The sequence below is a fragment of the Haliotis rubra genome, unplaced genomic scaffold (assembly GCF_003918875.1).
Source record: "Haliotis rubra isolate DU_JTF1 unplaced genomic scaffold, ASM391887v1 Scf456, whole genome shotgun sequence".
NCBI classification, from domain to species: domain Eukaryota; kingdom Metazoa; phylum Mollusca; class Gastropoda; order Lepetellida; family Haliotidae; genus Haliotis; species Haliotis rubra.
The window spans coordinates 328,955-350,546 of record NW_025767142.1 but is presented as its reverse complement, the minus strand read 5'-3'; the positions used below and the strand labels follow the sequence as shown (position 1 = coordinate 350,546).

The 21,592-nt window shown below is 43.5% G+C and overlaps 1 protein-coding gene across 1 annotated transcript in view; it reads right to left on the bottom strand.

Moving 5' to 3' along the window:
- LOC124290091 (dynein axonemal heavy chain 8-like) overlaps positions 1–10,899 on the bottom strand; it is a 102,175-nt gene extending 91,276 nt beyond the window's left edge. Inside the window, 8 exon segments of the mRNA XM_046726780.1 lie at positions 313–426; positions 854–1,066; positions 1,447–1,603; positions 2,274–2,449; positions 3,521–3,813; positions 8,094–8,208; positions 9,097–9,209; positions 10,805–10,899. Of these exon segments, the coding sequence (XP_046582736.1) occupies positions 313–426; positions 854–1,066; positions 1,447–1,603; positions 2,274–2,449; positions 3,521–3,813; positions 8,094–8,208; positions 9,097–9,209; positions 10,805–10,820 (1,197 nt within the window). The 5' untranslated portion in view covers positions 10,821–10,899.
- Positions 10,900–21,592: the final 10,693 nt, after the last annotated feature.

Below are 21,592 nucleotides of genomic sequence, written 5' to 3'. Positions count from 1 at the left end.
ACCTCAGAGTGAGAAACTGGAGACATTTTCCTTTAAAACATATGATCCTTTATTGAGACAGTAATGTGCATGTGTGAATGAACTGCTTGTTTTGTGATATTTCAGTCTCTTTGACAGGGTATTGAAGGCCTTGGAATCAGGTCTTTGTGTATGGCTGACACCAGTGGAAAGAGGGTCACATCCAAGCTAGGATCATGTCTCATTTAATAACATACAAACATGCGTGAATAACACACCACAATAGGTATTTGGCCCCACAAGGCCCACTGCTTCTACAGGAAAACCTTTTGGCCAGCCATGTCTGTTTCTCACCTCATGGGATGCTGCCTCTAGATCTGCCTCCGCCCACAGTGTGTCCTGGAACTTGTTGTCAAATCGGATAAACTTCTGGAAGAGTCCATACAGCTGACTCAGCAAATCCAGTTCCTGTGGAAACAGAGAGGCCATCATATTTGATACACATACACTAGAGTGAACACAGACCTTAGTTCATGCACTTACATAAACCTGTAAGGACAGGGCAGTAAATACTTCACATGTTACCAGTTCACCCTTCAGTGTTCCCTACTCAGTTCCATGTCTTAAGTTCATGTTCTGAAGAGTTCAATCTGGATCACTGCAGCATTACTAAGACAAAAGCACAGTCACATCAGGAATATTGGTGCATAAACGGCCACACCACTGTCTGTTACCTTGAGTTTCTTCTTTAATACATGCTAGGGAATTCCCCAGGGTTTCCTGAGAAATGTGAAAGTTAGTGTTTAGCATAAAGATTGTTGTTGCTGTGAGCCCTGTAAATCTTTCCATCAAGGTGACTGAGAGTGTAAGCAGTGGATACAAGACAAGTGCCTACCTCTCCAGTGCGGTCCAACTCAGGGAAGGGTTTACAAGCAATACCAAACAGCTTGGACACCGAGTCAAGAGTCCTGCGTTTAGCATCATACTGTGTGTATCTGTGCTGGAAGTCCTGTAGACGAGACACAGCCTCTGAGGGAGGGATACCCGGCACTGCAGGACCCTGGGCGTCAAAGGCATTGCGGAACTGGATCACTTCCACAACGAAAGTCTGGAGGAGAACATGTTCAGTATCATGAAGATTAACAGCTGTGTTTCAGTTTCACAAAATAGTTAATCTACTCCAGTTCATTCTAACAAAAAAATTCATTCACTATTGAAGCAAACATGACACATATACACACAACTTATATCAAAATTCATTGCAATTGCAAGAGAATATGAAGAGACATTAAATGCTTTCATGATTATGCTCCAGTATTGTAATCAATGAAAAAAGTCTTGAAAAGAATGGATTCTCAGTTTCATTTCTAATGCATTCCAAAATATGTCTATGTTGTATGATTATTTACTCACTAATTCACAGCATGCAGTGCATGTAGACCCTGTACTGAAATCATCCACTACAGGAAGTGAACAAGAGTTACCTACCTTAACCTGCTTGTCCAGCTCTTGTTCAAAGGCTCCACCTCTCTCCTTGAGCAGGACTTCCCGCACCTCATCAGCCAGATCAACCATCTCCTGCCACTTGATTCTCAGCTGGTCAACCTCCTCAACCTCACCTCTTGGCAACCTCAGCTCAAACTCCCTGATGATATGACAATATAAGTGTTCAGTTATAAACAGGTCACCTCTTCAGAGATATATGTTTCTAAAAGCAAATCAAGGTTGCAAGAGAGGATGGTTTTACAATGCTTCAAACACTATTTCAGCTACATCATGTACTTTCTTCTTAACACTAGAGGAAAGCTCAAAGTGATATAGGTCATAAATTATTTTGCGAAGCCTACATGAGGGGTGCTTACAACAAACATAACCATCCAGGGGTGGAAATAACCCATTGCCCGACGCCCGAGTCCAGTGTTTTTTTCTGTCGGGCAAGCAAATTTGTATATCACACTGTACCAATGTCCAGTTGATATTCCAATGTTAATAATGTTGTTTATTTAAAAAATCAACAAGAAAACGGACAGTACAGTGGAAAAATTATCAGGGCAAGTGACTTTACATGTGCCACTGTACCGGAGTACACTAGCAATCATTAAAGTTATTTCCACCCCTGCCATCTATTTGGTTTTGAACAAACAATAGTGGATCTTGGCACTTCTAAGGGATCATGGACAAAGACAACTGTTTTAAACAAAGACTGTGTAAAGATTTACCCATGTGACCCTTTTATTTGTTCATTAGTCTACTCTCTGTGTAGCCTTGCAACAATAAAATGGCTGAAACAGCTTTAAGCATTTGTAAGAACCTACCTGAGTTTGGCATACATGGTCTCTATTGGGAGGTAGATGCCATCAATCTTGTTCTCCATGTCTCGCAGCTCCTCCAGGAGAACTAGAGCACCGTTGAGCTGGTCCAGACTCTGTACATGATTCTCCAGTCTGCCCTTCACGTTCAGCCGGTAACTCACAGCTGCATCCAGCTTTTTCTGAATCACACATACCCTTACTAAACACTACCATCAATCTCAAGACATCTTATGGATGTTCCTAGGATCATCCTGATCCATCATAACTGTGCAATTCATTTGAAAAGACTCAATATAAATTCCTTAATCAGAGTCAAAAACAACAGCAGGTCAAATGAAAGATATTAATTATGATATGGTAACAGCTGTCTTCACAACCAGTTTTTAACTTTTTTAATCAGAATCTTAGTCTCAGTGGGGTTGTTATTTTCACAAGTTACACTCTGTTCTTCAAGTAACAATCTCTCCCATGGAATGAGTGAGTGAGTGAGTGAGTGAGTGAGGTTGGTTTTACGCCGCTTTTAGCAATATTCCAGCAATACGGCATGACGAGCGAACCCTTTCTCCCATGGAATGAATTATGCATGTTTTCTACACATTCTCTGCTTCCACAGATATTATCAAGCCAGTGCTACAAGGATGGTCATAGTTTGCTGATGTTTAATTTTTGCTTTACTGAACAATATAAGTGTTGCCTTGAATATTCAAGTGATATTATGATTAAAATCCCAAACTGTCTCATTACGATGGCACTATCAACCAAGTGATAGTTTCAGACTATTTGACCCATCCTCGTAAGAAAAGCAGGCGGTGGGGTAGCCTTGTGGATAAAGTGTTCGCACATCATGCCAAAGACTAAGGTTTGATTCCCCACATGGGTACAATGTGTTAAGCCCATTTCTGGTGTCCCCGACATGATATTGCTGGAATATTGCTAAAAGCAGCATAAAACCCAAAATCACTCACGTACTCACTCAGGGCGGTGGGGTAGCCTAATGGTTAAAGCGTTGGCTCGTCACGCCGAAGACCCGGGTTCGAATCCCCACATGGGCACAATGTGTGAGGCCCATTTCTGGTGTCCCCAGCCGTGATATTGCTGTAATATTGCTAAAGGCGGCGTAAAACTAAACTCATTCATTCATTCACGTACTCACTCACTCACTCACACATAAGACAAACATTAGAGGCTAGGGATCTATTCTATTTTTTTCTGATAACGTAACATAAATTAACGTCATTGGTCATGTTTACCTTGGCCTCTTCATGCAACACAGAAGCAAACTTTGTCTTCCACGCCATCGCAAACCCATGTAAAGCATCCTTGATGGGATCTGTATGTAGACAGATTGGCCCTATTGGCAGACTGTTGGGGATCCCAAGGACCTTCTTCTCCACATACAGGAACCTCTCCACCTCCCGCTTGATGGCCAACATGCCAGGGTCAGCCGAGATGAACTCGTGGAAGTTGCCATGCATATCGTCTTTCCACAGGAAGTTGTAATAACTGAAGTGGAACAGGTGTTTGTTGATCTGGGTCTGCATCTCTGGAAGAAAGGATTACAGTAAGATGAACAGCTTGAATACATCTCCACTCTTTAAGGTGTTATAAAAGAACATTTGAATCCTTCATGCTTTGGGCAGATTTGTATATGAGCACCCAGACTATTATTACCTGAGCTTTAAATTTATACAAACCTGTAGAGGTTATGAATTCTTTGAAGAAAGTCCTCCTTGGGGTACATATAAGCATTAAAATGTCCATTTTAAATCCCACGACAGTTGTAACTATATTTTTCAATAAAATATTTACAAAACAAAAAACTTGTTTTGTCTTGTGAGACCACCCCTACATGGCCCCACCGGATCCCCTACAGCCAAGAGCAGGTAACTCTCGCCGTCTACCTCGCACCAAACGTATCAGACAGAATGAGGGGAGGTTGGTGGCCGTACCCCAAGGAGGACTTCTTCAAAGAATTCATAACCTCTACAGGTTTGTATAATTCTTTTTCAGAAGAAGTCCTCCTTGGGGTACATATAAGCATAAGACAGACTCCCAAAGATATTTGAGATGTGAGTGGCATTCTGTCTGGCAACAACTAAACCCGTGGTGGAGTGAAATCTACAACCGATACGGAAATAGAAAAAAAACACTTACCGAGCCACCTGACCGCTGAGGGGTGTGTGTCAATTAGTGTGGTTGGTGTGGTGGCTAGGGCGGGAAATAGAGAGCCCAAGCTTATACATCAATTGGCTCAAATCAATTATGACATAAAACCCCACCCCCAACCATTATAATGGAAAGGAATGTATGGGGACATGCCGAAACAACTCCCAACCTTAATAGTCCGAACCAGAGAAGCGTGGCGAGAGGTATAAGGGTAGAGAAAGCATAAAAAATTTAAAAGCCAATAACCCAGGAGTCGAGCTAATAAATACTGCAAACTAATGCTCGAATGCACCCCTCCCGTTTGGAAGAGGGCTTGCCGGGACCTCGATAAAACCCAGAGAAATTATTAGCCTCGCTAAAAACTTTCGGAGAAAATCGAACAAGTACAAACGCCATGCATTGTAAGAGTGAAAAGCAGGATAAAACACCCCCACCAAACGCTCTCGGCATGAGGAGGGTAAGTGTAAACCACAATCACCCAAAGTGCTGATTAACACAGACTCCCAATTACCGAAGTCTCGGGAAGAGGGAAAATACTGTTAGCGTACACAAATCCCCTGAATAGCAAAAAGCGTAGCCGAACATGTGTTACTCACTATTACACTAATCTGGTCACGTGACATGCGGCTCGAAGAGAGGCATACCAAACAGTGACCTGTAGGGGGTTCATACCCAATTCCGTTGCAAGACGGGTTAATAGCATATGACTGGTTATAGCGTTCAAAATCGGCCCTGCCCTCTCTTGCCTTTAAGTGAAGAGGACGTAAGGGACGTATGTACACCCAAACCAGACCCAACCCAAAAGGGTGGTAAGGCTTATACGATGTAGTGATATGAACCATATCGACATTGAACACAGAACCGATACCAATGACCAGTTACTAACTTGGTCAGGGTGGCAGGACACTCTCCACTGGAGAGTACCGAAAGACCGAACCAAGGACGATCCTTAGAATGCGTGTTAAGTCGGTAATGGCGAATGAAGGCGTTCTGCCGGCTCCAAAGAGCCGAGGCGGTCAAACCCTGTTCATGTCAACTACGAAGCGCTGTACGAGAGGGTGCTGCCTAGGCAGAGCACCATTGAACGAGGTGTGAAATGTGGAAATAGCCATGGAGTACCCGGGAATGGTGGAGGTCATAAGGCTCTCAACCAAAACGAGGTTATAGTAACTCCAATATCCGAACTAAATCCGCAGAATAGGGATTATGAAATCCCCCTATCTGCACACCAGCACGCCCCACCTATCAACACACTGAACGGTCGTCGAATCCCGCCTCGAAGCCAGAATTGTGTCTGCAACGGCTGCAGGAATTCCGCGTGTCTGGGGGTTAGACCTGACAGAGACCAAGCCACCCAGTGAATCCGAGGATTCGGGTGTGGCCCCCCGTTCAGAGTGGGAATATCTGTCCGAAAAGGTAATTCGAATCCCGGCGTGCGAGATCGAACACCAACCCGACTGCTGTCAATTCCAGCACATTGATGTGCAGGTTGTGACTTCTTCGTCAAGAGACCGCAGGTTGCACAGAATATCGCCCCAACCCGGCAGGGATGTATCTGGCTGGACTGAGGGCGACAGTGTCTCCATCTGACTGCCTGTCCATCTGACTGCGTGCGGTTGACAATTCGGCCCAGTTTCGTAAGAGTGAGTGAGTGAGTGAGTTATTATTTAACGTCACATCGGCAATATTTCAGCCATATCGTGACGAAAACAATTTATACAATAAAAAGTCAAATGAGAACATTTGACATTGAAATGGAATATATGTACGTTATAAAACCCTGTCGACAAACGACAGTAAAACAACTAGAATATCACAATTACAACTAAAACTAGTGTGGAGAGTTAAAACTAATATAGCACTATTTGGACAATACAATATAAAAACGGGCTATAGATCGCCAACACCAGAAGGTAGATCACCATACCAGGGACCATGGCGACTTACAGTACCTTGGCTACCTGCATGGACCCTAAGTGGATTTACACCATCCCTTCAGCTGCTGGCGATTGTAAGAAATGTTAGCCAAAATTAAAATGACAAGAATGCTACGTTTAAAAAATCCTGGCAAGTTTAAATTGACTCGTAAGAGTGACCAAAACTGATCGTGAGGTTCCCAGACTCAACTGCTATTCTAAAACCCCGATGAGCCAGTCACCTAGGTACGGGTGTCAACACCGGCACTGTGATCTGGCTATCTGGGCTGTAGGAAACCTCAATTTGGTGAACACCCTTGGCGCCGTAATGTAGCCTAAGGGGAGCACACGAAACTGGTAGCACGTCCTGTCGAAGAAGAACCGAAGGTAAATCTTGAAATCAGGGTGCAATGGATCAAGGAGGTACACGACCTTGAGGTCGATTGACGTGCGCCAATCCCCTGCCTCGACAGATGAGATCACTGAGCGCGGTGTCTCCATCTTGAAGGACAGTACCTCTATTAACTTGTTGAGCTCTCAAATGAGAATGGGTCTGAACATTCCGTTCTTAATGGCAACAAGGAAATAAATGGAGTCAAACCCCACATTTTTCTTGACCATTGGAAACCACCTCGATGGTTGCCTTGCCCAGCAGAGACTGGATCTCGGCACGGAGTATTTTCGCCGTCTCCCGGGAAGCCAACACTGGCGTGTGTCACACTTCTACCGGGGTTTGTGGCAGAATATAGTAAACCCCTGCAGTCGGCAACATAACGTTTGCCTGTGCCTGGGCACCTGAGGGATTAATGAGAAGCTCGACAGACTTCCGTATTCCTCGAAACAGTGCCAGGCGCCATAGGCCCATAACCGCACTCATCGTTTGGCTGGCACAGCTACAATGCAGTCCCTAGCCAGATGAGAGTTGACCTCCGTCAGATGCCGCCCAGAGTCGCCGATGAAAAATCACCGGCGCTCTTTCCCCTTTCCACCAGCTCCCTCAGCAGAGCTGAGAGATGCGCCGAGTGGAGCATACAGCGTTGAGCTGTTAAGGGGAAAGAACGGCAGACTGACGGTAGAGTGTGAGGCCTTGTCCCGGATGCCTTGCTGGAAGCAGGCTTCCCTCCGGGAGGTGAACTCCAACGGTTCAGGTACTCGACGTGGACAACACCTGAGGCAACACAGCAGCGACTCTATCTCGCACTTGCCTCAGGGACGAATCTACTTAGTGTTAAGTTCAAAGTAGCGAAAAGAGCCGAAGCTCAAATCGACTTGTCCACTGTACGAGCCTGAAGCCCGGTTCCGAGGCACATGGAAGAAGCCTGATAAATCAAGGTATCCCAAGCACTCAGACAGACCTCAGAGCGTCGAGGTGACCGACACACCCGGCACACTCGATAGCTTCTTAGTCAAGGCGTCGATAGACATCAGGCCAAGACCTGAACTACCAGCGCCGGCAATCTGCGCCCTACCAGTGCTGAAGCCCAGGTCGGTGCTACTCACGGGGTTCATAGCATCCGCAGAGCTGAAGCTCGGTGGTTCTAGACCGAACCCTGATCCCGAGACCCGTAGGAGTAGCCTATAATATAGTTACAACTGTCGTGGGATTTAAAATGGACATTTTAATGCTTATATTGACCCCAAGGAGGACTTCTGAAAAAGAACTACATGTCTGACATCAGTTTGATTACATTTGAACCAACATTCAGCTCTATTCTACAAATCAAGGGAAGAAGTTGCCTACCTTCGATGACGTTGGAGAGCTGAGCCTGCAGAACCACCTGGATGATCTCATCCCCATCATCACCATGTTGAAGAAGGATTCCTCTGATGGCGAACACTACACAGCCATGCGATGTCTACAAACACAAGGCAGCAGTTACATCCTGACTCCCAAAAGATGAATGAGAATATCAACATATGATCGCCCTTCACAAAACATCTTCAGTCTCATATTGATGTCTAAGGCACCTTCCTGGCTAGAGGTGTATTAACAGTAGTGGTGGTCCTACCTTCTCGATTAATTGAAATAATTCACCATATGAAGATTGGTCGCAGTGACTAAAAACATCTTCAGTCGACCAAGCAATCGATCATGTTTTTTCATAATCGAACACAAACAATTCTAGAACACTTGTTTTCATCAACAATATTTTCCACATGGCTGGTTTTGTCTGTTACATTTCATAAGCATTACAAGCTCGTTCCAAGTCATGATTAAATTTATCTTAAAGACACCAAGAAATTTATGTTCCTAACAAACTAGTCATCCTTTAAAGATGTGACATTTAGCCAAAACACCCAAAAATAACTACGGGTTTTTTCCTTATTTTTTTGTGTATTAACAAATTTCATAAATGACGCTAGCCAATTATTTTCGATGATTGATCTGTGGTAATGAACTAATCATCAATTATGAGATTTTAACCAATTCCCAACACTAATTAACAGGTCTACCTTACCAACAGTACCCTATAACAGGCATGATCTACAGGTATTATAGATCTCCCCAATTAATCTTCATATACAGTGTAAGAAATACATTACAGGCAGGCCTCTACCAGATGGTAAAAGTGGAGGCCCTCAAGCAAACGTTCAATAATTGTCCTGAACCTTACAAATCTTCCACTCACGTGATCCTGTTCCATCTTATAACCTAATCACATTGAATATCTGGTGCTTGTACTAGATATGGCCCTCCACACTTATGAATTGTGGCACTACAGAACACTGATCTATCTACTGACCACTGTTGGCCTCTGTGATGGCTGATGACACATCCTGGATGGCCTTCTGCACCACGTCCAGTGTGGGCTCCACGATGATGTTGGGGATACTGAACTTGATGAGAACCTGGAACCTGCAACACACGTCACCATTCCAGTACCCCCCTTACTTCAACAGATTCATCAAAAATAGATGAACCTGATGCACACATAGCACATGTGAGAAATCATGAATACAGGCTAACTAACATTTGACTATTTCACTGATAATAAACACAAAAAGAATAAGTACTACAAATACCATATAGTTTTATGTTATAATCATATAACATAAAAACAAATGCTCATAATTCAGGTTAAGAGTATCTGTGTTAGATGTAAATGCTGCAGCCATACCAGACAACACATTGGTCAATACTGTTTGGAGCAATCCATGCAACAATCAACAATGTCATTGAGCCTGACTACCCAATCCATCTAGTCGCCTCTTAGACAAGTACTAACCCTGAAAAGTACACAGGAGAATTATAGTTAAGGAAACACATGCCTAGCATGTAACTTGTCCTGTATAGTCTGTAGTCCTTTATAAACACATATTGGCTCATTACGCATAGGCGGATCCAGTGTGTGTATGTGTGTGTGTGTGTGTGTGTGTGTGCACAGGGGTAGAAACGCACGCACCCGCACACAAACACACACAGAGAAAGTTTGTTCAATGACCTTTGAAACTCGGGTGAAAATGAAGCATGCACTCCCCCTTTTCTCAATAGTGTGCACCCGCCTTTCTCAAAAGGCTGCATCCGTCCCTTGCTATGCTGTTGCCCAATGAAGTTTTTGAAAGGCATTTAGAAGTTTGACGAACATGAATACAATATGAACATGAATAAAGAAAAAAAGGAAGTTGCTATCCATAAAACGTGTCATCAAGGGTGGAAATAACCCATTGCCCGACGTCTGAGTCCAGTGTTTTTTTCTGTCAGGCAAGCAAATTTGTATATCACACTGTACCGGTGTCCAGTTGACTTTCCCATGTTAATTATGTTGTTTATTTTATAAATCAGCAAGAATAACGGTCGGTATAGTGGAAAATTATCAGGGCAAGTGACATTACATGTGCCACTGTACCGGAGTACACTATCAATTTTAAAGTTATTTCCACCCCACCCCGGTCATGTATGTTGTTGCCCATTCTGCAAAGTGCCTGGTTTGATTCCCACCTAGGAACAATGTGTGGAGCCCATTTCTGGTGTCCCGTTCTGAATATTGCTAAAATCAATTTAAAACCATAAAACAGATGGTCAGGCTCGCTGGCTTGGTTGACACATGTCATCGGTTCCGAATTGTGCAGACCGATGCTCATGCTGTTGATCACTGGACTGTCTGGTCCAGATTCGATTATTTCCAGACCGCCGCCATATAGCTGGAATAATGCTGAGTGTGGCGTAAAACTAAACTCACTCACTCACTCATGTGGTCAGACTTGCTCATGATATCAATCACTGGACTGTGTAGTCAAGACTCGATTATTTTCAGATTGATTTCAATAGCAGGAATATTGCTGAGTGTGGTGTAAAATAACAGAGAAAAACACGGTGAGGGTGTCCCATGGATGCCCTAACAAGGATGACATTTGGTTGGGAGGATAGTACAAATGCTAGTTGACAGTGCTGTTTATGTTTATGCATGTAACATGTGTGCTAAAACTGAAACACCACAACTGAAATCTTACTGCAGATGTGTGACATCACTTGCTGATTCTCCACTCCAGGACATGTTAGACAACATGGACATAGTGGTGATTGGACGGTCCGAGACGGCCGACAATGCTCTGCTCCTGGGTGTCTGAGGACCGCTGTGTAGCCTGGGGGAGGGGCTCCGTACCCCCTCACTAGAGTACTGGGACATGGGAGACAGAGCTCGCACTACTTCTCCAGTGCAGCCCGATGCCTCGGCCAACATAGCCAGGGATTTAGTTGTTGCAGTGAGGACAGACCTGAACACCATGTCTCTGTAGTGACCTGAAGGAGGACGGTGAGAGTCAGCGACATATAAACCTGAAGGCTGCTTCTCACTATATATTAGACATGGCATCTTTTCCCAGAATTACCGCATTTGAGGTTTTTGTTTGCTCCCAGGTTTTACTTTTTGTAAGTAAGACCTATTTCCCAGTTTTACTTTTTGTAAGTAAGACCTCTTCCCAGATTTTACTTTTTCCTAACTCTATATTCACATCAACATTCAAATTCAGATGATATGTTAGTGTTTGAAATCAATTGAAAAATATCATCAAAGATCAACTTAAATGTGCAAATTTAGCAGGATTGGAACCGTATATTTCAGATTCATAATCGGACGCTCTACCTCACAGCCACCGTGCTGACAAAGAACGAAGGTTGAATTATCTATTTATAGTTAGGCCTACTGTCATTCAATTGATTTTACTAGGGCTTCAGTTACTGTTATGTAGCTTCATTACATGATCATCTAAGTATCCATCATTGAAGGTTTATATGTATAATAAAGCACTCCTCCTCGGTTATGGTTGGGAAAGTAAGCCCTCGACCATAACCTCGGAGTCGTGCTTTATCCTACACATAATCACCATAAAAGTTACCATGATTGGTTAGTGACTCTTCCAACAGCAAACAATCACCATCAACATTTTTGCATCCCAAATGTTCTGTTTGTTTTAGCCAAAAGCATAGCCCTACATGATGACCAAATTGATCTCCAAATGTCCCAGATAATTACCCAGCAGTGATCTACACAAGGAGTACACGAAACACCATCAGACAGGTAAGTAATGTTATGACCTTCAGTACACATTTTAGTCAGTTTCATGAAAAGCATTGGGAACTGGGGACCACATTTTGCCTATTAGTTCTGTGAATAGACCCTTTAAATTCTATGACAAGCCTCATACCTATTAGTTCTATGACAAGCCTCATACCTATTAGTTCTAGGACAAGCCTCATACCTATTAGTTCTATGACAAGCGCCTCCTCCTCCAAAGCCTTCTGTTTGTCTCTCTGAATCTCACCATCGTCCACCATCAGGGTCAGTTTTCTATCCTTGACCGACTTGTGGTCCGACTGCACATAGAACAGATGCATCATGCACTCAACTCAGTCTCAGAACAAAATCATCATTATCATCATGTTCATTTATATTACACAAATCAAAACTAATGTCAATTCGGCAGTTTTCAATTCCTGTGCCAGAGAACATGAATTCAAAATCTCTTACATGAATTATCACATACATTGTATTTGTGTTTACAGATTATCAATATTTGTCAGAAGATATATAAAGATATATATTTACACATGTAAAGCTGATTTAATATAGATATGAATATTTTCATATTTGACATGCTTCATGTTCAAGTGAAATGTCAAAATAAGAACAGCCTGTTCACACCACTCGTTTGTTAATCACTCAACAAAACATGTATGGACAAGAAATACAGGTTAATAACAAAAAAAACAAAATATTATGGACACATTAATGAGATTGGTGGCAATACAAGTGACAGTTTTCATCACCATGACAACCATCAAGAGAGGAAGACATACAGACACTAAATGCCATGGAACTATGAGAGACATGATGATCTGAAGGTAGCACAATGTCAAATATTTAAGATGAGTACAAATTTGTAAAATTAAATTGGAGTAATAAAATAGTAATCTTTCTTTCTTTTAGACTTCTGGTGATGCAAATGTACATAGGAATGGCTAAAATGTCCAAAAAGCCAGATTCAAGATAATATGTGACCCTGGTGACACTGTCACCTGAGACAACTTTGTTGCCATGTATTTTCACTATAATCACCTTCTGCTCCAAAGAAATTCAATTGCAGTCTAAAATTGCCTCTATTCAGTCAACAAAATATGATTCCTGAGAATCTGTGGACTTTGCTGCCTTTTTGACAGGTATTGTCATCATGTCTCTCGAACTGAACAGGAACATATCACAGAAAAACTTGTTTGTTAGTAAAACAGTGAAAACACAAACGTTGCCTACAGTCTTATGTAAGTTCTTGTCGACTGTCTTAGGTTTCACTGTCCGAAGTTTAGACTGGATGGCCGCCTTGGCCAAGGCAATGGTTTTCATATTAAAACTATATTCCTGAAACAATAAATACTCTTGGTTCTAATGGCTGTTTCACAAGATTTCATATTGTATTCTTCTACTGTTATTATAATAAATTGGCATTTTGAAGTATACTGAAGATTCAGGGTTTCTTTCCTTTAATCTTCAATTATCACAATACACAATGTGGTGGTGTGTGGCCCTGTCCATAGAGCTCAGGTCACAAATCAATTGAAATCAAGCAACATTGGGCGGAGAGTCCTTGGATGGGTGACCGTGTTTGGCAGCTTGACTCCTGAGAGTTTCTAGGACTTCAGTCCTGGGCCCGTTCCTCAAAGCGATCGTGGCCTCACGATAGTCGTAAGTCTATGTTAAAGTATGGGAGTTCACGATCATCTTAAAGCGCTTCACGATCCGCTTTGAAACGAAACCTACAACAAGGCACATGTGATACATATGGTCCCATCTTAGGCAAGTGAGTTTGTTAAAAAATTGCCTCTGTTCACCCAGCAGAAAATCGGTGCCTCACTGGTGGGTTGTCATGTGACTATGAACCTTCTAGCACTTATCATTAATACCCCAACATAAACTTAAAGGAATTTGTGCACAAAAACAAAGGTACAAGAAATACCTACATGCAGCACACAATACACATTATCTGCTTGAATGATACTAATTTAATGTACCTCAATATTATACACCTTGAAGCAACAATAACATCTCTTCACAGGCTGACAAGGGTCTCCTATTCCAACTGTATTCACTCACATGAATGAGATCAAGCAACACTTTTCAAAATAACTCTATAGTTAGAACTTACTTCCCAACAGGCATTCTAAGCTTCGTATGGGTATTATATACTGAACTACAAAAGTAAGGGAGCATGAATATTTTGGGGGATATCCTTTTGTTGTATTCATGATTCCCATGATCAAAATAAAAAATTGTACTTCGCACCTAGACTGACTGACTGAGTTTGGGTTTAGGCCGCTTTTAGCAATATTCCTGCAACATCACGGCCGGGGACACCAGAAATGGGCTTCACACATTGTACCCATGTGGGGATTCGAACCTGGGTTTTCGGCGTGAAGAGCCAACGCTTTAACCACTAGGCTACCCCCACCGCCCCCTTCGCATCTAGAGCCAGCATGACACACTTATTGAGTTCTCCATCCATTCATAAAATCATAATGTCAGTCTTTCAAGCTAACCACTCTTAAGCATTACACAATTGTTAAAAATGCAAATTCCCCATAGTCTGAACTATAAAAAATGTGATGATAAAACAGTTATCAACTGAAAAGGAACCTCTATCAAACATGATGCAATGACCTTTGACCCAAAAATTAACATATGATGTCCATCACCAAAGTCACAAAGTCGACCTTTACCTTGCGTGTTGTGAGAAGGTTGGCTACATTCTGTAGGCCCTCCAATACAGTGGACACGTAGCTCTGGAGTTGCTGGGACCGCTCGTCAATACTGTCCAGCATGGCACTGCGGAACTCTTCCGGTGGCTGAAACATACAGAACATATAGGGCTGAAACATACAGAACATATGTACGGCTGAAACATACAGAACATATGTATGGCTGAAACATACAGAACATATGTAGGGCTGAAACATACAGAACATGTGTAGGGCATGAAACATATGTAAGAAACATACAGAACATATGTACAGCTGAAACATACAGAACATATCTAGGGCTGAAACATTCAGAACATGTATAGGCTGAAACATACAGAACATATGTAGGGGTATAGACTGAAACATACAGAACATATGTACCTGAAACATACAGAACATATGTATGCCTGAAACATACAGAGCATATGTAGGGGCTGAAACATACAGAACATATGGGGCCTGGAAACATACAGAGCGTGTATGTAGAACATATGGGGCTGGGCTAAAACATACAGAACACATGTAGGGTAGTTTTATGTAAAATTGAAACATACAGAACATATGTATGCATGGAATGCATGGAAGCCTTATACAGAGCATATGTAGGGGCTGAAACATTGTGTGTAGGGTTGAAACATTCACATAATAACATATCTAGGGCTGAAACATATAACATGTATAGGGGCTGGTATGGGGCTGAAACATACAGAACATATATAGGGACAAAACATGAAACAAAAGTGCTGAACCACTCAGAACATAGGGCTGACTGACCAAACAAATCGCTTAACCTCCTCTACCCAGTCAGCTCATATCTTCAGCAATAGAACTAGTATTGTACTGGAATTCTCTGAAAGAAGAAAAGTGAACTCACCCATGTCCTTGAGAAGGCCATGTCCACATCAAACAGGTAGAAGTCATTGATGGTGCTGATGATGCCGGTGACCTTTGTGTCCATCAGCTCATTGACCTTCTCACCCAAGGTCTTCAGTTTCAAGGTTGCTGCATGGATCTGGTGCAGGAACGCATCTGGAACAGATCAGTGCATGTTTGAAAGACTGCTGCAAAACTGAATCATGGAAGTCATTGTCTTCAAAGTGTCAATATCTCCACAACCAGTAGGTTAAAAACATCATTCATTTGTTTGGCACTGGTAAGGATTTCAATAATTGGTATATATATTTGCACTGATCACCAATCATAATCCCTCAAAGGGCAGTCCACAAGAACATAACAATTGTTGCATAAGCTCTGTCTAGTCAAAATGCTTCAATCATGAAACCTATAACACTACAGAAATCAGTTATCCTGGACCTTGTCCACAAAGTGATCTTAATGCTACAACTATCGTAACTCACATGCCCAACCAAAACTTGTCGTAATGCTAAGACCTCTGTGTGGAACAGGGTCTGAGCCTATATGAACTCTCTACCATGGTCCCCTCACCTATGTTCATGCTGTTCCAGGCTAGAGTGCTGAGTCCGGGCTGCAGCTGTTGCTTCACGTGCTCCATGTGAGGCACAAACAGTTGGCGTAGGGAGTCAGGGATGGAGCTGCACACAGCTCGGTAGTCGGCCAGCACCAGCTCCAGGTGACTCTTGTAGCTCTTGAACCTGCCTTCTTGCTGCATGATGTTGTTGGCAGACTCTGGGATCTGGACTCCCAGCCGAGTCAGCCACTTGGCTTCATGGATCAGCTCCAGAACTCTGCAACAAACAGTCGTACCAACATAAGCTTGTCCAAAGCCCCAGTCTAGTAAAATTCTGTTCAGTCTAATAAGCTGAACTAGAAATAGTTAAAGTTAAATGATGCTAAGATCCATGTTTGAGCTTTTGGCAGTGAGTGCATCTGGAACATTTGTATAACAATGTATGTCAAGCATGAAATGCTGTTTTCTCAAGAAGACATTTACAAAATATTACTCACTTTTCATCTGCATTGACAACAACTTCTCCACTAGTTGGGTGATGTACAAACAGAGTTGCCCGTAGACCTGCCCGGGCTTGGTCAATCTGGTTCTTCCACTGGGTGAACCACAGACTCTCAAATGTGACCAAGGCAGTGGCTAGTCGGTTGTAGATTCTCACAATACGTCCGAAGTCGGACAGTTGAGACACAGACTTGTTGTCCCGGAACACCTTCATGGGGTCTTCTATCCGCTTCAGCAGCTGCCGTGACCAGTAGATGGCGCCAGCAGATGGAGGAGCATTACGGACAGTCTGGGGGTGGTTCTGGACAAGGGAAATATTTACAGACAAGTTGATTGGTCTTTTCAACAGAAACACAGGACTGCATAAAACAAGGTCATAATTCCAGTCAAATAATTTTATCTGTAAATAGTCAAGTCTAGTTCGGAAGCCATTTAATAAAAATGACATAACCTTCCAGATCACACAGACCAACCACCAAATACTCAACCAAATTGAAAATTTACTATAAATTGTATATTTATATACTTATCCTATCTCACGGTATGAACCTCTCTTCTTCTTCTACGACCATGTGTGGAAACGTGCTGTAGGCTAAGTTGAATCAAATCTTACTGGCCTCTGACCTCTGACCCCACTCCGATATCAGCACCTGTCAATCATCTCCATAAGCGTGCAGCTCGCTCAGATGATCACGTGACTACCTGTGCCTGTCATTCTCGTCTTGGAGCTTCCAGTAATCTGTGATGTGGGGCAGGTCGGGTGGGTATCCATCGCGTGAGATAGGATAAGTATATTAATATACAATTGATAGTAAAATTTTCAAATTTTAAACTTATCCTATCTCACGGTATGCATAATCCCACGGTTGGTAGGAGGGCCGCAGATTACCCTGTCAACACTTACAACCGTGAAGACGCATAACCCAAGGAGACCAGCAGAAAGTACCAACTCCTGATACTGTAAACGCGTGCTTAATTTCAGCGTGGTGCAATTTTGTGAATTGACAGTTTAGACTACTTAGCCTGGGTCAATTATTCGCGCAATCAGTAATTGCGGAACTCGCCAGCTGTCTCTTTGGCAGCCACTAATAGCAGTGAAAACAAACAGAGTGGCTTAACCTGTCAGGCCGCATGCGTTTATTGCTTACTCACAGGAAATCCCTTATCTGTGCGATATACTAGTACACAGTAATCCGTTTACTCCCGGAAGAGATGAAAAACACATCAGTCTTATGCTCCAATTCTGACGCCGTTTGATCTAATTAACTTATACTGTATATGAAGCTCTTTGTGATTTCAAACAAGCCGGGTTGTTGTGAATGAGATGATTGAGTGTTAGTGACTATTAAACTTCATGATGTACTGGTGAATAAAATCTTAATGAATAAATAAAATACTGCTGTATTATTTCTTTCCGAGTCGTTTCCACGGTAATCTGTTTTGTATCAAACCATGTCATGTGACCAATTTCCATGGCCCGGCCACAACACACATTGCTGTTTTTAAGCTAATTCGGCAATGGGACTTGGCTCATTATTTAATTATGTTTTGGGAAATCCATTACAGCGACAGTTAAAAGTATGATCAGTCGTCATTTTAAGATTCCGTTGATTTCTGTCTTCAAGCGTGATGTGTTATGGTAACAACTCAGGGGCGGCGTGGCTAGACTGAATGAATGACAGGTTTATTAGCGGTGTATAAATTTTTAGCTAAAATGTTTTTTGCAACATGCCGAAAATAAAACCTCATCTTGAGGAAATATAATCACGTTTACAGTATGCAAACTCCAAACTTGTGATGGGTTTCTTCAGATAACCCCTTGGCTTACACAGCACAAAAACTCTAGGGGAGTGGGCTCCCGAATTAATGTGGTTTTCAGCTGCAACTTTTGACAAGCAAAAGGGCGCTTGGTTTGGCAAGTAGGCCCCGCCACCCTGCGATTTATCAGGTGACCCCAGTGAAATAAAGTTGAAGACCTTAATCTGGCCAGTCCCTTCTTCTAAACTACCTCCACAGACACACACTGGAAGGCAGTAAAAGAGGTAATAGCCCGGTTGCTCAACTAGTTTAACGTTCAGTACCAATCCCCCTAACTTACCAAAGGTGAGAATGGACTTAGGAGCGGACCGCTTCGAAAACCATGTAGGTAATCGGAAATCAACACTTCACTGATGTAATTGCTCAAAGAGTAGAGGTCAGTAAGCGGAATGTCGACCATCTCTGCATGTAGCACAAGACTTGCCTCACAGTCTATCCAGTCATATTTATGACAGTGCAAACACGCCCTAGTTCCCTAGGTGAGAATGATCTAAGCCCAAATGAAAAAAGTACCAAGACATGGATTACATCGATATCTTTTATTATGTACAGAGCAAAACCGACCAAAGAAGGATTGCTTTATCTGCGAACGCGGACCGAAGACAATTGCTGCGCCAGGACCAGGGGGCCGAATTGATGTAGATCTTCCACATCTGTAACTGAGAGATCCCGCAGGTAGTGTGAGCGAACACAGTATCTGATTTCCAAAACATCCCTCCATGATGGACTGGAGGAACAATTCCTGTGAAGCGCCATGGTGGAAGCGAGCCGAGTCTCATGAGGGCTTAAGCTGTCGGCCCGGTGGAGGCAGGTCAGCAAAGGCATAAGCACGCAGGATCGTAGTTCTCATCCAAAACGCCAAGGTAGTGCGTGAGACTTCCAAGGCGGAGGCAGTAGATAATGAAATGAACAATCTCTTACGCAGTCTGCGGCGATCCTGCGAGGCAGCTAGATAAATCCGCAATGCTCGAACCAGGCATAAGGAAAGATCTTCTATGTCATCTGGGCCCAAGATAGTGGACAACGGCGGAATCGTGAACATGCGAACCAGCTGTCCTGGTAACTGATTCTTAGCGAGAAAATCCCACCACAAACCAAGGAAGTTCTAGCATGTCTAGACCTCTCAAATCGTACCCGAGAGACATCGAGAGCGTGCAACTCGGAAATACGGGCAGCAGTGGCCAAGGCCAGGAGAAAGAAGGTCTTAAAGGAGGCATGTGTTCAAAGTCTTTCTCCTCCAGAGGTTCATAATCAGCTGACGTGAGATGAGCAAGCACAACGGAAAGATCCCAAGCTGGAGGCCCGGAACTTCCGGGATTGGTCAGCAAGTTTATAAGAACTCCGATTGGACCATGAGGGAAGTTGCTCGTAGGACATCTTGCCAGTGAATGATTGAAAGAATCACTGCCCTTAATTCCAGAACGTTGATGTGACAGGCGCAATCTGCAAGAGACCACTGCCCTGCCACTTTCTGATTGAGAAGATGAGCTCCCCACCCGTGTTGAGACACGTCCACATACAGGTGGTTAAACGGAACAAACGTCCCTAAGCAAACTCCGCCGCAAACGTTCAACTCTTCCACCCACCACAGGAGATGGGGATGGAGCTCCGGAGGTAGAGCGATCAAGGCAACCGGATCACCCACTCTGATGTAAGGCACTAGAAAGAGCTGCAAGGGTCGAAGTCGCAGTTGACCCCTGAGGGTCAGTGCCTGAGCTAACGTCAAGAGGCCCAGGAGCTCCTGCCATTGACGAAGCGTCCTGGGTTGCACCAATGCAAGGGACACCAGCGCTGTATCTTGCAACAACGATCCCTCAGGACAAACAGTTTTTTGACCTCTGTGTCGAACACTGCTCCAATGAATTGAAGACGGCACGTAGGGACTAGTTCCGATTTCTGCAGATTGATTAACCAGCCTAATTGGTGAAGAAGCTGTATTGCAAACTGCATGTGATGAAGCAGAAGGGCATGATCGGTCTGCGCCTGAATGCAGACGTCGATGTAAGCATCGTAAACTATCCCCTTGCGCCGAACCGAATGTACTGTGAGGAAGCAGTGAAGCCAGTGCTCTATGAGGAATTGCCGAACTGGATACACTAAGCACCGAAACGGGAGCACTGTGAGTAAGTGCCGAACCAGGGGCAAACAAGAGCGCCAAACTGAAACAAGTGGCACTCTGAATGAAAGCGTGGAATCAGGACCAAGCGGCGCTCTGCAACCAGGTACTTGTCCCGATGTAAGCGGTGCTTCGGAGGTAAACGACGCACTGGAATAAAGTGATGGTCCGTAACCAAATGGTACAGGATAAGGGATAGATGTGGAAAAAGTCGCACTGGGAATCATCGGCAAACTTGTCGACCCCACCGGAGGATGAGAAACTATCCACTGTACCAGAACCAAGTGTCACATGAGACACAAGTACCGAATGGGAAGTAAATGTAGAACTAACCACCGAAGTGGAAAGCGCTGAACTACAAGCAAGCGTCGTTTGAGAGGTAATGTTAGGAATCACACCAAGCGCTGCATGAGAAACTCCCACCGAAGGAACACAGGAACGCTGAGGAACAGTTACCACCGAAGACAGACGGGGCTGAACAGCAGATGTAGATAAAATGACAACCCTAGGTGGTGAGGAGTCTTCTAAAGTGATAGGGCTGGATGCATGCGGACAGAAAAGTCACCGCAGATTTTCACTGAGGTAAGAGTCAGACGCCTCCCCTAGGAAATCTTCATTAGGAGACGGGGACTTCGAATGTCGAACTGCAGTTTTCTTATGGCGTTCTGCCTTAGGATGTTTAAACGCAGACGGACCCTCGGATGTTTTGCGACGATCCCTATCTGTCATGCGTCTACAAGCTACCCGGCGATATTCAGAGAAAGCATCGTCGTCAAGGCCAGCACAAAAAGTACAACGTTGAGACCAATCACAATGACCTAAACAATCTACACATAAAACATGTGGATCTGCCGTTGAGAAATTACTGTTACAATTGTCACAATGTTTGCACTTCTTAGAACCATTACGATTCGATTTACCCGTGTTGAAACAACAATCAAATTTTCTTAGACACAAGCATACGTCCACACGACGTAGAAACAAGAAAGAGAATGACAGGCACAGGTAGTCACGTGATCATCTGAGCGAGCTGCACGCTTATGGAGATGATTGACAGGTGCTGATATCGGAGTGGGGTCAGAGGTCAGGGGGGTCAGAGGCCAGTAAGATTTGATTCAACTTAGCCTACAGCACGTTTCCACACAT